The sequence below is a fragment of the Lynx rufus genome, unplaced genomic scaffold (genome assembly GCF_022079265.1).
Source record: "Lynx rufus isolate CCGP_SWC_20201006 ecotype Redwood Valley unplaced genomic scaffold, mLynRuf1.p SCAF_23, whole genome shotgun sequence".
Taxonomy (NCBI): domain Eukaryota; kingdom Metazoa; phylum Chordata; class Mammalia; order Carnivora; family Felidae; genus Lynx; species Lynx rufus.
Window position 1 is genome coordinate 21129144 of NW_025814838.1, and position 18374 is coordinate 21147517.

The window sequence follows — 18374 nt, forward strand, 5'->3', positions numbered from 1 at the left end:
GGTACGCATACAGGACTGTACTAAATGTCATAATGGTAAACTTTGTTCTGTGTATTCTATCGCCAAAAAAAAAAAAAAAAAAAATACACAAACGAAGTGAGTTGATTTCAAAAACACACTAGCTGCGGTGATCACCAGAGAAGGCAAAGGCAAGGAAAGGTCCTGGGATGACTCCACACTGGACAGGCCCGGAGCGGCCACCACCACTCCACGTGGCGCCTACCACCACCCCAGCCATGGCCGCGTTGCCACATGCTGATGACCTGGGATGTGGGCCTCCTGAAGCTCTAAGGGAGGAAAGGGGGTGCCCGTGTGTGGCACTTCAGACTGGTTTACGAGCCAGGTGTGCCCCCAGGACAACTGGCCTCACTGGGGGCTAGCACCCAAAGTGCTGGCTGACTCAGCACACCTACAAATGCACAAGGACCTGTTCTGCGGCCAAAATACCAAGGGACACACTACACACGGAGGTCACCAAACAGATGCGGGCTCAACCCGGTCCTCCCCACAACAACCGCAGGGTGAGGGCACCCACGTGTCTGTCTAGCTCCTTGCTGCCCTCTCAGCCCCCCTCTCTTTAAGGAGCAGCTCTCCCGCATTCACAGGAGGGCGGGCAGGACTGCGTGCAGCCGCTGGGTATCCCAGCCAGCAGTGTGTGGACACTGAGATGAAGCCATGTGCTGGAATGAGGCCGGGGGCGGGGCTGTCCCAAGGCCTGGCTGTCCAGCTCTTCCTGGGGCTCCAAAAGCCCCATCCTTCTTTCAGAAGACTTCCTCACATGAGCAGTAGAGGCAGCTTCTGCTGCTGGCCGCCAAAGCACCCTGACGAACGAGAGCAAACACCACGGTGTGGCCTTCACCTTCTGACACAGCTCATGACCCAGAACCCACCTGCCCAGCTCCTACACCATCCCACGCCCCGCTGCCTCCACTCCTTCCCCATAATGTACTTCAGTAATACATGACTACCTTCTTTAAAAAACTAGAGAATTCAGCCAAGTGAGAGCAGCCTGATACAAAAGGCCACCTATCATATGATTCCATTTATATAAAACATCCAGAAAGTACATGAGTACTTACCAGGGGCTGGGACTACAAACTAGGATTAACTAAGAATGGGCATGAGGGACCCTACTGGGAGGACGGAAACATTCTAGAACTGGACTGTGGTGACCACAACATAATTCATGAATTTACTAAAAATCGCTGGATTATACACTTAAAAGGGGTGAGTTTTATGGTATGCAAATTCTACCTTAAAAGACCCGTTCAAACAACTCAGACACATATATACTGCTGGCACTCACACTGTTCACGTGCAGAATGGGCTCGTGCGTGTGTAATGCAGGACTCTTTGCCTTATATCAAGACCCTGCACAGAAATAACCACCATGTAGTTCATGGGCGTCTTCTCCAGTTTCTCCTTGAGCTTTATACACACAAACGGACACCTGCGGAAATGGCTTTGTGCATCTCTCTTGTCGCGTGCATGAAATTATACTGCACCTCTGTCTGCAACAGACTCTTCTCCAGACCCAGGAGGGGCTTTCGGCACCGGTGTGTACGGTACACACAGATCCCTTCCACCTGGTGGGGCTGCACGGCATCCCGTTACGGAAACGAACCACGGTGCCCATACGATCATATGGTTCCCATAACATCAGTGAATAAGCAATCCCTTCGTCACGGACAGACAGGTTATGTCCAAATTTTGCTGTTACAGACAAAGCTCCCATTGCCATCCTTCATGTGATATAAACTGCCAGCCCCAGCCGAGAACCAGAAGGTGGAAGGGACCCTGCCAGACTGCAGTCCCACAGCACCGACAAGGCACCACCCAAGCCGCTAACTGGAGCCTCTAACTGCTGGCGCTCTGTCCGTCCTCAATCATCCAGTCTAGCCAACACTCAAATCACACCCCGCTCCCTGGTCCAGCGCACGCCCGACTGAGCACACATACACTCCTGAGGCTTATCAGCCACTCGAGGAATGTGAGCAGACAGGCCTGTGGCGATCGGACGATGCTCGGGAGAGGGCTGGTGACGGGGGCCAGGTTACCTCATCATCCTTCCACTCGGAGAAGTCGATCTTGAAGGAGGGCAGGGAAAACTGCTGGCTCACCCCTCTCTTGTAGTGGACGGTCTCGGACTGCAGGGCAGGGCTCCTGGGGCTGTACCTGAAGGGGCAGCCAAGAGAAAGGCCGCTGAGACTGTGCCCAGAGCAAATGGTCTGCTGTGCCCGGTCCTCAGTCTCAGTCCCCTGCCAGCCCAGGACCTGTGAGGCAGGGGCTGGCAGCCACCGGTCTGTGGGGACCGAGCAGAAATCAGACGTGAGGACCCCCTTCTTCACCTGTGAGTCCTCACCCTCCCCCGGCGAGGCAGGGCCCTCAGTCTATTTGCCTCCAGCCCTGCCTGGTAACTCACCTGCTTACAAGTCCTCTGGGGCCCACACCTGCCCCACAACTGCCTTTCCAGATCTGGCTGCGCCTTTCCATTTGGCTTTTGAGGTGCGTTTACTTCAGTGAACAAACATGGTACAAACATGTGCCCGGCATGCCGTGTCCCCACAGCCCATCCTCACACTCGCTCCCTGCCATGGGCTTCTCTGTCCCAGCCACAACCCACTAAGCACTCCCAGAAGAGCAGGGCATGTTCACGCCCACGTGCACGGCGTCTGTTCTTGAGTATTCACACGGCGGCCCGCCTACACCGGCTCCCTCACTACTGATGGCCCCCAGCGCTGTCCCCTAACCGCCACACGCAGGGGTGCGGGGTTCTGCAAACATTGCATGGGCTCCACTGTGCGGTCACTAACTCTGATCCGACCAGGCGACCCGCTGGTGAAGACCAGACTCCAGTATCTCGCTATTCCCAACGGTGCTTCCAGGACCCTCTCTACATACATCTTAGCCACGTATACGAGCACGTTCCCAAGGTACGTTCCCAGAAAGGGTACATGCATTTTCAATTCTGACCAACTCGGGCTTCTCCCCATTCAGGAATCCAACGGCGCTGACCTGCTTCCTCCACCCGCCCCACAGCAGCCACTCTTGGGGCTTCCCTCAGCCTCTTGGACAAAAGACACTCTGGAGAGCCTGACAGACTGGTGGGGGGCGGGGCTGCTCTTGTATGCACAAAGAGAGGGGGCCCCTCCACCCCCTGGAGGCCACAGGGCCTTTCTTCCCTGTGACATCCCAGCCCTGAGCCTGTGATAAAGCCACAGGCTAGGACTCTGCTCCCAAGCAGACCTGGGATTTTCTCTGGGACCTCAGATCTGCCCCCTTTTCTCACTTGTCAAGAAGCAGGGAGGAGACCAGGGAAGGAGCAGGAGGGTCACGCACACTGCAGCTCAAGTGGAAACAGAATTTCCAGGCTCGGATAAAGGTGCTTGGGCACAGCCTTCTGGGTCCTAGAGACGGTCTTTGTTCCGTTGACTTCTATGTTCACCCCACTCAACTCCAGCAAACTGAGAAGGGAAGCAGGCTCCCAGCCACTCCCACCAGGTCTCAGGAAGGGGAGAGAGGGGACAGAGCAGCATTTCTGTCCTCTGTCCCCAGTGGTGGAGCCCCCCGGGGGTTCAGAACAAAAGCTCCAGGGACGGCTAAGCTGTTTGCTCACGCATCCACTATCCTTCTGGGGGCACGTCTTCCAGGTCCAAATATGACACAGACCAAAGCCGAGCCGCGCACCTCGTCCTCTTGTTGATGCAAGGGAGGGTGCGAGAGAGGGAGCCCCGAGCCCAGTGACCCGACGGACAAAGCGTTCACTCCCTGCAGGGAGTGCACCCCACAAACCCCAGCTACGGGTTTTCTCCAACAGCAGCACCAAGGTCCTTATACCGACCACGAGGGGGCGGCTCCAGCCACCCCCACCCCCAGCTGAGGAAACTGAGGTACCAGCAGTCCCAACCCTTGACGCCTAAGCTCCAGCACCAGAGCCAGTCTGGCCTTCAGGTGTTTTTCTCCAACAGGACACAAGCGGGTACGTTTCTGCCCGTCTGTCTGAGTCTAATGTCACGCTGAAGTTACAGATTTCAAACTTTCGGGGCCAGCGAGACCCTTATTGCAAAGAAAACCTCCAAAATCTCAAACGCACAGCACGGACAACAGGAGCACAGCTGCCGGGCCAGCCGCCACCCAGGCCGCAGACACTCACACAGCCGTCCCGTTCAGGAACTCCTCCACCGCCTGGCAGTAGATGGTGATGGCCACGCGGGCGTCGGCATCAAAGGTGAACTCCAGGCTGTAGAGGACGCGCGGCTTCTCGCTGTCCTCGGAGGGGCTGTCGGCACCATCTTTGTACCTGCCGGGGAGCAGAGGGACAGAGGTGGCGGCCTCCACCCAGCACAGCAGGTGCGCCCCCCACGGGGCCCCCCAGAGGCGGCTGCCAGACGCGTGGAGGCCCACTCCCTGTTTGGGCAATAAGGCCGGACACTGCAGAGCCCTCCCTCCCTTGTGTCCCGCCCACAGAAAGAGAGGGGTCCTCCGGGTTTAGACGCAGCCCCAGACGTCTTCCAGGTGTAACGTGGCTCTCAGCCCGCTGACGTGCGAGGCCGGATCGCTGTTGCTCGTGGGGCCGTCCCGTGCACCGTGGGGTGCTCAGGAGCATCCCTGGTCTCTGCCCCCACAGGCCAGGGGCACCCAATCCCCCGAGTGAAAGCGTCTGCGGACGCGGACCGACATCCCTGGGGGCACGGCCGGTTTGAAGACTGGAATCCCGTGAGCAGAGCCCTCTGTACTCACACCCTAGGAGCCCCTCTGGACTCGAGACCTGTCCGTGACCTTCTGGCTCCACAGCTGAGGGAGCAGGGACTGGGGCCACTAGCTGCTGCCTCCCCTCGCAGGCATCTGTGACCACAGCATGAGGCAGGGCGAAGGCTCACCTCACCAGTCGGAGAGAGTCTTTCCGGATGTTCACCAGGCTCCTCAGTGTCTTCACCGGCTCATGGGGGGCGGGGGTGACGTAAGGAAACTAGAAGGGAAAAACCCAAAGCCATCCCGGTGATCCCCAGGATGTGACAGGGATAGAAAACAGGGATAATCGGAGCACAGGCACGACTCTGTACACCCCAGCCCTTGCGCTCATTCGTACAGAAGTAAAGCACAGGCCCAGCAGCCGCCACAAGGGACAAACAACAGGGACCAGAACCCTTAAGGATTCTGGCCACATAGATCCAGCCATGGTCCTCCAATTCCAGGGGGACTCTCAGTAAGCATAACCCGGCCCGAGGGACCCTGGGGCTCTGAGGCCGTGTTCCCAGAGGCGGGACCTGGTGCCCACTGCTGTCCTGAATAAAGTGGGCCTGCAAGGTAAGGATGATGTTCAGGAAAGACTCTGGAAGGGACTCGCACGCAAACACGCACACACACACACACACACACACACACACACACAGGGGAGCAATGGAAAATGGGAGATCTCTGGGAAATGTGCTGCAGCGGCATCAGCTCCTGCCCATGACAGTGCAGCACAGCTCTGGAAGATTCTGTCCTTGTGGAAGCCGAGGGAGGGAGGCACAGAGGACTGGAACCCCTTCCCGCCACTGCAGGGGAGTCTACGATGGCCTCAAAAGAAAAGTTTAAACAATAACAGATTTACGGGAGGTCTGTAAGAGCCAGGCCCTGCCTGCGAGCTGAGGCTTCGAAGACGGAAGGTGAGGTTGCTACTCTTGCTCTCACAGATTCAGGAGGGCAGGGGACTCAGCACAACCTGGAAGCCCCAGTGGTCCCATGGGTCGGGGAGGGCAGCACTCGAGGCCAAAGCTCCTCGCCTCCCACACACTAAAGGATCAAGATTTCATGTCAACCAGCTGTTCCACTGCTAAAACAGCCTAAAGACCCCCGGGCCAGTGGACACCTCATCCCCTGCCAGGACCAGGGACACCCCAGGACTCAGCAGCCTTGGGAAATGGAGTCCAGCATCTCCTGAAAGAGACGGTCTCCTGCCTGGCTCCTCACCCACACTGAGGCCCACCATTTTAAAGTACAAGACCCATGGGGCGCCTGGGTGGCGCAGTCGGTTAAGCGTCCGACTCCAGCCAGGTCACGATCTCGCGGTCCGGGAGTTCGAGCCCCGCGTCAGGCTCTGGGCTGATGGCTCAGAGCCTGGAGCCTGTTTCCGATTCTGTGTCTCCCTCTCTCTCTGCCCCTCCCCCGTTCATGCTCTGTCTCTCTCTGTCCCAAAAATAAATAAATGTTGAAAAAAAAAAAAAAAAGTACAAGACCCAATCCCCTGGTCAGCACCCCCTCCCCAGAGGCCCTCACTAGTCCCTCTCGGTCTCTTTTGTCTCCATTCGTGAATCTTTTCTTCACTGCCTGCACCCCAGGAGGGAAGAGGGTAGGATATGTCCTCCATCCCCAGCCCCTGGAGGAGTCCTAGGCACCCAGCAGGTACCAAATGTGTGCTGGACAAATGGACAGCAGCATGTAAACGTGTGCTTCCCTGATGACTAACGAAAGTGCATTTGTAAAAATGCTCACTGGCCATGTGCATGTCTCTTTTGGGTCACAACTCTCACCCACTGTTCGTACAGAGTGTGGCTTTTGTTTTTTCTTTTTTAAAGAAAGTCATCCAAGAGGCCTGGGATCAAATCCATAACTATCCATAAGCCCCATAGCCTGGCTGCATTGGGCTCAGCAGTGGCTACCCTGTCCCCCAGTGAGCTATCTGCAGCCATCCAACCTCTAAGGGGACAGTGCCAGGACATGACCCCTGCACAGACATACACACATCCAGCCAGTAGCTCTGCCCATGTGAGGTGACTCAGTGTCTGCTTATCCTCAAAGCCAGCTATGGATAGCGGAGGGGAGGACCTCGCTGCCACTGCCCACGTGCCTACCCCACTGTGACCCACCTGGACCGGGCGATTGCCCAGGAAATTCAGATCCATGTTCTCTCCAAAGAGGTAACCTTCAGGGTGAGGGGTGTCGAATTTCTCACCTCCCATGAAAAAGTGAGAGGCAAAGTAGTTTCCTGGTTAGAAAAGGAAACACAATTGTAGATTATAAGGCTCGACACAGCCCAGGGGAAGCCGGTGATGGTTAACAGGCTCAGCCCTGAGAACGGCTCCATTTGGAGAGAAGCCTCGCAGGCTGTCCTTACCACTCGGCTCTAGCCCCAGCCTCAGCCCTTCAACCCGGCCCATTCAACGTCTGCACCCCAACACCCTTTGTGCTCCCAGACCTCTCCTCCCTGCTCAGGGGCGTATCAGGTCTTCTGCTCCATTAACCTTTCCTTCTGTGGCAGTCGGAGTTGTGTGCTCCTCAAGGATATGTCTCAGTTCCACACCTACACCTGTGCATGCGACCTTAGTTGGAAATAGGGTCTTTACAGATGTAATCAAGAGGAGGTCACACTGAAGCACAAAAGCAGTAAAAATAAGTGTACCTGTAGAACTCAGTCAAGGGACTCACAAAATAAAAGGCTATAAAGTATGACACCATTTACCTAAAACATGGGGAGGAGAGGGCTAAAGAATGGGTTCAAACTTAAGCGACCAGCAACTTCATACAGACTGCTATATGCAGAAGAGGTGACATACAAACCAAATGGTAACCACAAATCTAAAACCTGTAAAGACATGAAAAAAATAAAGAGGAAGGAACCCAAGTATATCATAAAGAAAGCCAACTAACCATGACAGAAAAGTGCAGGAGAGGAGAGGAATGGAGAAAAACAACTACAAAAACAATCACAGAACAAGTAACAAAAATGGTAATACATACATACTTATCAACAATTACTTTGAATATAAATGGACTGAACACTCCAATCAAAAGTCAAAGGGTGACAGAATGGGTAAGAAAACAAGGCCAATCTGTATGCTGCCTATAAGAGACTCATTTCAGACCTAAAGACACCTGCAAATGGAAAGCGAGGGGATGGATGAGCATTCATCATGCTAATGGTGTGAAAAGCAATCTGGGGCAGCAATACTTACATGGGACAAGATAGACTTTAAAACAAAGAGTGTAACGAGAGACAAAGAAGGGCACTATATAACCAGAAAGGGGACAAACTAACAAGAAGTAAATATCTGGCAACCAAATACACAAGTTAATAACAAATATAAAGGAAATAATGGACAGTAATACAATAATTGTAGAGAACATTAATAACCCACCTACATCAATGGATAGATCATCCAAACAGAAAATCAACAAGGAAACAGTGGCTCTGAATGACACACTGGACCAGATGAATCTCACAGATATATTCAGAACATTCCATCCTAAAACAGCAGAATACACATTCTTTTCAAGTGCACATGGAACATTCTCCAGATTAGATCACGTTAGGCCACAAAACAAGTCTCAACAAATTCAGAAAGATCAAAGTCATTCCACACATCTTTTCTGACCACAACACTATGACACTAGAAGTCAACAAGAAAAAATCTGGAAAGACCACAAATACATGGAGGTTAAACAACATGCTACTAAACAATGAATGGGTCAACCAATAAATCAAAGAAGAACCTTAAAAATACATGTAGACAAATGAAAGTGGAAAACACAATGGTCCGAAATCTATGCAGCAAAAGCAGTTCTAAGAGGGAAGTCTGTAGCAACACAGTCCTACCTCATGAAGCAAGAAAAATCTCAAATAAGCAACCTAATGTTACACCTAAAGGAGCAAGGAAAAGAAGAACAAAACCCCAAGCCAGCAGAAGCAAGGAAATAATAAATGTCAGAGCAGAAATAAAGAAAATAGAAACTAAAAAAAAAAAAAAAAAAAGTAGAACAAATCAATGAAACCAAGGCACCAGTTCTTTGAAATGATCAACAAAATTGAGAAATCTTTAGCAAGACTCATCCAAAAGAGAGAGAGAGATAGAGAGAGAGGACTCAAATTAATCAGAAATGAAAGAGGAGAAGCATCAACCAGTACCAAAGAAACATGAAGGATTATAAGAGAATATTATGAACAATTACATGCCAACAAACTGGACAACATGGAAGAAATGGATAAACTCCTAGAAACATACAACCTCCCAAAACTGAATCAGGAAGAAACAGAAAATTTGAACAGACCAATTACCAGAAATGAAATTGAATCAGTAATCAAAAAACTCCCAACAAAAGTCCAGGACCAGATGGCTTCACAGAGGAATTCTAACAAACATTTAAAAAACAGTTAATACTTATTCTTCTCAAACTACTACAAAAAATAGAAGGAAAGCTTCCAAATTCATTCTATGGGGCCAGAATTGCCCTGATATCAAAACCAGATAAAGACACTACAAAAAAGAGAACTACAGGCCAATATTTCCAATGAACACGGATGCAAAAATCTTCCAAAAATATTAGCAAACAGAATCCAACAATACATTGTCAGGCTCTGTGTTGACAGCTCAGAACCTGGAGCCTCCTTCGGATTCTGTGTCTTCCTCTCTCTCTGTCCATCCCCTACTCACATTCTGTCTCTCTCTCTCCTTCAAAAATAAATAAACATTAAAAAAAAATTAAAAGACTCCAACAATACATGAAAATAATCATTCACCACAATCAAGTGGAATTTATTCCCAGGATGTAAAGGTCGTTCAGTATTCACAAGTCAATCCATGTGATACATCACATCAAAAAAAGAAAGGATAAAAACCGTAAGATCATTTGAAAAGATGCAGATACAACATGTGACAAAGTACAACATCCATTCATGATGAAAACCCTCAATAAGGTAGGTTTAGAAAGAACAAACGTCAACATAATAAAGTCCATCTATGAAAAACCCACAACCAACATCATCCTCAATGGGAAAAAACTGAGAGCTTTCCCCTAAGATCAGGAACAAGGCAAGATGTCCACTCTCACCATTTTTACTCAGGATAGTACTGGAAGTCCTACCCAAGCAATCAGACAAGAGAAGGGAACAAAAGGCAGCCAAATCATTAAGGAAGAAGTAAAACTCTCACTATTTGCAGACGACATGATACTATATCTAAAAACCCTAAAGACTCCACCAAAACAGCTACTAGAACTCATAAATGAATTCAGGAAGGCTACAGGATACAAAATCAATGTACAGAAATCCACTGCTTTCTATACACTAATAATGAAGCAACAGAAAGAGAAATTGAGAAAACAATCCCACTTACAAGTACACCAAAATAATAAAACACCTAGGAATAAATTTAACCAAGGAGGTGAAAGACCTGTAGTCTGAAAACTGTACAATACTAATGAAAGAAACTGAAGATGACATAAACAAAAGGGAAAACATTCCATGCTCATGGATTAGAAGAACAAATATTGTTAAAATGTCCATACGACTCAAAGCAAACTACAGATTTAACGCAATCCCTATCAAATACCAATGGCATTTTTCACACAACTAGAACAAAGAATCCTAAAATTGGTACGGAACCATCTAGAGACCCCAAATAGCCAGAACAATCTTGAAAAAGAGAAACAAAGCTGAAAGCATCACAATTCCAGATCTGAAGATACATGACAAAGCTGTCGTGATCAAAACATCTGGTAGGGGCACAGAATAGACAACGTAGATGAACGGAACCCTAACACAAGGCCCAAAAACAAATCCACAACTATATGGTCAACTAATCTTTAGCAAAAGAGGCAAGAATATGTCATGGCAAAGGGACAGTCTCTTCAACAAATGGCTCTGGGAAAACTGGACAGTGACATGCAAAAGAATGAAACTGGACCACTTTCTTACACTAGACACAAAAATAAACTGGATTAAGTTTCTAATGTGGTGAGACCTGAGTGGCATCTCGGTGGCTCAGTCGGTTGGGTGTCTGACTTTGGCTCAGGTCATGATCTCACAGCTCATGAGTTCGAGCCCCACGTCAGGCTCTGTGCTGACAGCTCGGAGCCTGGAGCCTGCTTCGGTTTCTGGGTCTCCCTGTCTCTCTATGCCCCTCCCCCGCTTGCCCTCTGCCTATCTCTCTCTCTCTCTCTCTCTCTCTCTCTCTCCCTCTCAAAAATAAATAAACATTAAAAAAATTTTTAATAAATGTGAGACCTGAAACCATAAAAATCCTAGAAGAAAGCACAAGCAGTAATTTCTCTGACATCGGCTGTAGCAACAGTTTTTTAGATCCGTCTCCTGAGGCAAGGGAACAAAAGCAAAAATAAACTATTGGGACTACACCAAAATAAAAAGCTTCCATACAGCAAAGGAAATTACGATCAAAGCTAAACAACAACCTACTGAATGAAAGAATTTGTAAATGACATATCTGATAAGGGGTTAGTATCCAGAATATAAAAACAACTTATACAACTCAACACCAAACAAAACCAAATAATCCAATTAAAAATAGAAGACACGAACAGATATTTCTCTAGAGAAAACATACAGATGGCTGACAGACACATGAAAAGAGGCACAACATCACCCACCATCAGGGACATGCAAATCAAAACTACAATGAGATATCACCTCATACCCATCAGAATGGCTAAAATCAACAACACAAGAAACAACAGGTGTTGGCAAGCATGTGGAGAAACAGGAACCCTCAGTGCACTGTTGGTGGGAATGCAAACTGGTGTAGCCACCTGGAAAACAGTATGAAAATTCTTCAAGGGCGCCTGGTTGGTTCAGTCAGTTAAGTGTCCGACTTCGGCTCAGGCCATGATCTCCCGGTTCGTGGGTTCGAGCCCCGCGTCAGGTTCATGCTGACAGCTCGGAGCCTGAAGCCTGGAGCCTACTTCAGGTTCTGTGTCTCCTTCTCTCTCTGCCCTTCCTCTGCCTGTGCTCTCTCTCAAAAATAAATAAACATTAAAAAAAAAAAGAAAATTCTTCAAAAAATTAAAAGCAGAGGGGAGCCTGGGTGGCTCAGTTGGTTTAGCATCTGACTCTTGATTTCAGCTCAGATAATGACCCAAGGGCCATAGGATCAAGCCCCGTGTCAGGATCTGCACTGAGAACGGAGCCTGCTTAAGATTTTCTCTGCCCCTTTCCCCTGCTCACATGCGATCTCTCTCTAAAATTAAAAAGAAAAAAAAGTTAAAAATAGAACTACCCTACGATCCAGTAATCTCACTACTGGATCTTTACCCAAAGAATAGAAGAACGCTAATTCAGAGGGATACATGCACCCTGATGTTTACTGCAGCATTATCTACAACAGCCAAATTATGGAAGTAGCCTAAGCATCCATCGACTGATAAAGGATAAAGAAGAAGACGTGGTATACATATGTGTACACACAGCCAGAGGAATGTTACACAACCATAAAATAAAGAATGAAATCTTGCCACTTGCAATGACACAGATGGATCTAGAAAGTATTATGCTAAGGGAAATAAGTGAGTCACAGAAAGACAACTACCATATGAGTTCACTCATATGTGGAACTGAAGAAACAAAACGAACAAAAGGCGGCAGTCGGGACTGGACGCGGCAGGGGCAAAAGTGCAGACATTCTGCTTACTGTTAGGTCTTTCCATGGAACATGAACCATGCAGTGCTCCTAACTAAAGGACTGAGACATGGGGCAGCACGAGGACCCTTCCAAAATCACCTAGGATCTGCACTGGGTCCTACGTACTGGAACTATCAGTGCACTTTAAGGTGCAGACTTTTTTAATAAATGTGAGACCTGAAACCATAAAAATCCTAGAAGAAAGCACAAGCAGTAATTTCTCTGACATCGTCCCCACAACGGCCCTGTAGGGGCAGGGAACAAGGCACCCAAGGCCTGGCACGCAGCCTGTCACTGCACCTGACCCTGGACCTGGGCTTTAACCTTGCTTGGCCTTTGGCCCACCCCCGCTACCCTGCTTGCCGACCAAACTGCCTCCATTTTCCCTCTCTCTTTACTCTCCCCCACAGCACTGTGCATGACCCGATGGAACTGTGCACAGGAGGCCCCAACATCTTAGTCCAGTTTTAAGCTTTTGTGACTGGAGGTATAAATGCTACAATCTAAAACCTCCTGATGAAGAGGCAACAGACGATTTTTTTTTTTTTTGGTTTTCCCTATATTGTTTACATTTTCTACAATTAACATTACTTTTTTTTTTAATATTTTATTTGTAAGTAATCCCTACATCCAAAGTGGCGCTTGAATTTACAACCCTGGGATCAAGAGTCTCACGCCCTACCAACTGAGCCTCCAGATGCCCCAATTAACATAATTAACATTACTTTTAAAAGAAGAAAAAAAAATTTTTTAAGATTTTTTTTTTTTTTTAAAGAAGGCTCCACGCCCAACGTGGGGTCTGAGTTCACAACCCGGAGATCAAGAGCCTCCTGCTCTGAGACAGCCAGGCACACAGTCCAAGAAAAATTATTTAAAAAAAAATATGAGGGACACCTAGGTGGCCCAGTTGGTTAAGCGACTGACTCTTGGTTTCGGCTCAAGTTCCTGAGTTCCAGCCCCACATCGGGCTGTGCGCTGACAGTGTGAAGCCTGCTCGGGATTCTCTCTCTTCCTCTCTCTGCCCCTCCCCCACTTCCTCTCTCTGTCTCTCAAAAGAAATAAATAAACTTGAAAAAAAAAAAAGACATGGTACAAGCTGTGGTAGTATCACAAAACTGGAAGCATGTTCTGGAAAGACCAATGAATTGTCCACTAGTAGACTTAAGGGTGTGTGAATTATACCTCAATAAAGCTATTCTTAGGGATTGGGGGAACCTGAGTTGTCACAAGCTAGGAGTTCATCAGTAAGTTTTTTGATATTAATCTTTAACGTGATTTTTTTGGGGGGCACAAAACTTGGAATTAGATGCTATTCTTTATCAAAACCCTGTTAATTCCCATCTACTTATTTACATGACATGGGTTCTCAACTTCAAATGAAAACCAGAACCAGAGCTTGTGCTGACCTGGTCTCACTCTAGCCGTGGGTTATGTTCAACCGTGACCACAGGAACCAATCAGGGATGAAAGGAGCCCACTCACCTAAGAGACACCTTTTTGATGTATTTTATGTTCGATGCGTATTTAGGTTTACTATCTATAAAAACTGTAACCTCAGGGGAGGTGCTGTGGAAAGACATATGCAACGTGAGGAATGGGAAGCATGGGTTCTGAAGGAAGGGCGTTCGCTGTGTTATTCTCTGTGTTTTGCTAGGTTTTTCAAAAGTTCACGTTTTTTTTTTTTAATTTTTTTTTTCAACGTTTATTTATTTTTTGGGGGACAGAGAGAGACAGAGCATGAACGGGGGAGGGGCAGAGAGAGAGGGAGACACAGAATCGGAAACAGGCTCCAGGCTCTGAGCCATCAGCCCAGAGCCTGACACGGGGCTCGAACTGACGGACCGCGAGATCGTGACCTGGCTGAAGTCGGACGCTTAACCGACTGTGCCACCCAGGCACCCCAAAAGTTCACGTTTTTAAAAAGGAACTTTTAGGGGCCCCTGGGTGGCTCAGTCGGTTGAGCTTCCGACTCCGGCTCAGGTCATGATCTCACGGTCTGTGAGCTTGAGCCTCGCGTCGGGCTCTGTGCTGACAGCTCGGAGCCTGGAACCTCCTTCAGATTCTGTCTCCCTCTCTGACCCTCCCCTGTTCATGCTCTGTCTCTCTCTGTCTCAAAAATAAACATTAAAAAAAAAAAATTTTTTTTTAAAGGGAACTTTTAAAGGAAGAATGTGTGCGCAGAGGACCAGGGAAGGAGTGTGTGTTCGTGCGTGTCTGCGCGTGCATACAGGTGTGTGGTGTACCCAGCTGCAGGGGTGTGCCGTGCATGTGTGTGTGTCTGGGCGTGCGTGGTGTGTGTGTGTGTGTGTGTTGACACGGTTTAGGACCAAGAGGAGCAGACCGAGCTCTAAAGATGAGGGAGGGAAAAGAGCAAGAAAACACCATGAAGGGGAGAAATGGAAAGGCAGACAGACAGGAAGATGAAGAAGACAAACCACCACCTCAGCCACCGGGCTCTTTCCTCCATGCCCCCTGATACGGAACCCACGGAGGGGACAGATCCTGCCCCTCCTCTGCATGCAGGACGATATCAGAGGTCCCCTCAAAGCCCCGTGACTTAGCCCCATGCTGAGGCCACCCCCACGTCCACCCCCAACACACACAGGGACAGCAGCCAGTGAATGGGGTCATCTCACTGATCTCACTGCAGGCTGCAAAGGGCGGCTGTTCGCACACAAGGAAAGAGCCGCGTGGGAAGACCGTCCCCATCAGAAGGGCTGAAAATCCTATGGCCACGCAGAAGGCCTGCTAGAGGCGATTTGGGCCCAGAAGCCCTGGCTATGGGGCACTGACACGCTCCAGGACCTCAGGGCCACAGGGGAACCCAGACGCTTCACCTCCTGTGCGCCGGAGGGATTCACACTCTGCCCTACTTACAGGTGGCCAGGTGACCTGGATAACCAACAGGTGACCAGCCACAACATTAAGACCAAGGGAGACCCCCTCCCCTGGGGGCCTCCCAGCATTCCCACACACGGCTCTGTTGTCCTTTACACGTGGAAGGACACATGTGCTCATCATCTTTTACAGATGAGGAAAATCAAAACCACGAGGCACCTGTTAGAGGCTGTTTCAGTGATGGCTGGTGCAGGTGGGAAGGTGCTGTCCCTTCCTCACAGGCCACAGAGCAAGCCAGGAGGGCTCCTGGGGCTGTTTTGTCTGGTCACTCTCAAATAACTGGTGGTATATACACATGGTGTACCAGGATCACCATTTACAACCCCAAAAAGGCAACACTCTAAATTACTTAAATGAACTAATAACCCTGCTAAGGAGCGAGGCACCAGGACACTCAAACTGTCCCTGGGATCAGAGTAAAGGTCAAAGCCCGGAACATTCCACACCAAAACTGTCAGGGCCCCCCAGCAGGCAGGGTGAGGAGTGGAGTGAGAAAAAGTGGGATCCTAACATTCTCCCCAAAACACTCGCTCCATTCTAACCCTTCTTAGCTACACATTCACAAAACCCAAGTTTCATCAAGAGACCAGAGTTTGGGACCCTGCTACAGAGCGAATGTTTACTTCCCACCCCCCTCAAATTCACATGTTGAAATCTGACCCCCAATGTGATGGTACTGGGAGCTGGGGCTTTGGGGAAGTGACTAGGTCCCGAGGAGGTGCTGTGATGCATGGGATTAGTACCGTTACAAGAGGCCCTCCAGAATCCCCTAACCCAGCCGTGTGAGCACAGCGAGTAGACAGCTGTCTATGAATCACCAGACACCGAACGTGCTTGCACCTTGATCTTGGACTTCCCAGCCTCCAGAACTGTGAGAAATAAGTGTCTGTTGTTTATAAGTCACCCAGACTGTGGTGTAGACACAGCAGTGCAGACAGACTTGGACATACCCACTGGGTCTAAGGTCCCAAGTCTGGACCCCTGAGAAGCATGTGCAGCAAACCCACCAACCTATGGGATCCCCACAACAGAAAGAAGCTGGGGGGGCTCCAGCCACCCAGGATCACCTGGGGACAGCCACCACCATCACCGCCAGGGCTTCATCAACTCTTGGCGTCACCCAAGACCTCAGCAAAAAGCCCTCACTAGGTGAAGCAGCGAGGGCTCCTCCTCCTAGGCATCTGTTCCAGTCGTCCCCGAGGGGCCTCTGCACTGCTGGAGGGAGCCTGGGATGTCCCAAGGGACCTTGGGAACTCTAGGGCCAGAGTTCTTCATTGAGGATGAGAATGGAATGATGTGGAGAATGAAGTGACTAGTGCCATGTTCTAGCAAGCTGACGGTCTCAGGAAGAAGCAACACCTGTGGGCTTTGGTGAAGGGAGCCCCCTAGAGGCTACACCTGGGAGCCTGGACTCCTTCAGAGCCCCTGCCCGCACCCTGGCTTCTCGTGGGGACTCAGGCCGGGGGAAGCCCCCACCTCCTGCGATTCCCAGCAGCGGCCCACCTTCCTTCCCCACCCTTCCAACACACCCGCACCTCCTGGCCTCAAGTCTCTGTGTGGTTCTAGGTAACGCAGGACACGCAAACTCGGTTCTAGGTACCACAGGCTCCCTCCTTGCACTCCAGACGTTCCAGACCAGAGACAGTGATGCTAAACCCAGCAGCCAACATCCCCATGCCTCAACCTACAGGGCCACGAACCAGTGATTCTGCTCTGCCCTCTGTGCTGCCTACCTCACCTTGCACCACCTTCCTGGGCCATCCTCTGGGATTCAGGCACTTTCTCCATTCCCTGTGACCCAAGAGGCTGCCCCCACCCTGCTACTCAGCAGTAAGGCCTCTTACGAACTCCCTGCAAGCCCGCTCCATAGCAAATCCTCCTGCCCCAACAGTCTTCACAGTAGGATCATCACTGTTTTTCTTTATTTGTTGGTTGGTTCACACTCTGTCCTCTTCTGCCCACGACCAGGGGTCACATGCATGTTCACTGTCCTGTATCCCAGTGACCACCACCCTGGCTTGCACACAGGAGCCTGGTAAAAACCAGTTGAATGAACGGAGGAAGGTGGATGACACAGTTACTACGATTTGACAGCAAAGGAAATAGGAGGCACAGAGCGGTCACAGGACCCGCTCAAGGCACAGCACGAGCCAGAGGTGGCGTCCTCACTGAAGACCTGTGTGGACCCCAGAGCTGCATGCTGCACACTCAACTACTCCAGCCCACTGTGTGCTCTTCCCACACCGCCATCCAGTTCTCCAGTCTTCAGTGGACACCGACTGATGACCTACAAATTCAGCTCTATCCTGACACCATCCACCTGGAGACAGCATCAGATCCCACAGATGAAGGGCTCAGCCCCACACCACTGCCCCCTCCCTTCAGATGCCAATCCCCAGTCCGGGTGGTCACCTGTCAACCGGCTATAAGCTGGACATTCCCACGACCCCCAACTAATTTGCTCAAGCTGCTCACAAAACTCAGGAAAACAGCTCACTTACCAGATTACTAGGTCACCAGCTTAATATAAAAGGACACGCTTCAGGAACGGCCACATGGAAGAGATGTCCAGCGCAAGGATGGTGGGAAAGGCGCGGGGCTTCCATGCCCCCTCTGAGCGCTCCACCCTCCCAGCCTCTCGCTGTGCTCACCAACCCAGAAGCCCCCTGAACCCGGCCCTTCAGGGTCTTTGTGGAGGCTTCGTCTTACGTGGGCTCGGCTGATTCAATCACTGGCTGCTGGCGACCCTCTCGATGTCCAGCCTCTAACCACAAAGTTGGCTCCAAACGCAGCCAGGCCCCATCCTTAGGTGCTTCCCCGAATCTCATCAGCATAAACTCGGGTGTGGTTGAAAGGGGCTTGTTATGAGTATCAATACCAAATTCCAAGAGTTTTTTAGAAGCTCTGTGGCAGGAACAGAGAAAACACATCACAATGTCCCCTGTCTACCCCCCGGGTAAAGCAGGACTTTAGACACCCTGCACAACCCACTGCTAAGAAACACACCTGGTGCTGGGCCCCGGGACACAGGGCGTGCGTCTCATGCCGCCCCAGTCTCCCCTACTCCAGTGGGGTTCGGAGAGG

General features: G+C 50.2%; 1 protein-coding gene across 5 annotated transcripts in view; it reads right to left on the reverse strand.

Moving 5' to 3' along the window:
* Nucleotides 1-18374, reverse strand: part of MGRN1 (mahogunin ring finger 1) — a 52926-nt gene that overhangs the window by 24377 nt on the left and 10175 nt on the right. For all 5 annotated transcript variants that reach the window (XM_047087250.1, XM_047087249.1, XM_047087254.1 and 2 more), the window contains exons 2-5: nt 6852-6970; nt 4881-4969; nt 4154-4300; nt 2058-2175 (exon numbers count right to left, since the gene is read on the reverse strand). In XM_047087250.1, the coding sequence (XP_046943206.1) occupies nt 2058-2175; nt 4154-4300; nt 4881-4969; nt 6852-6970 (473 nt within the window). The remainder of the gene's footprint in view (nt 1-2057; nt 2176-4153; nt 4301-4880; nt 4970-6851; nt 6971-18374) is intronic.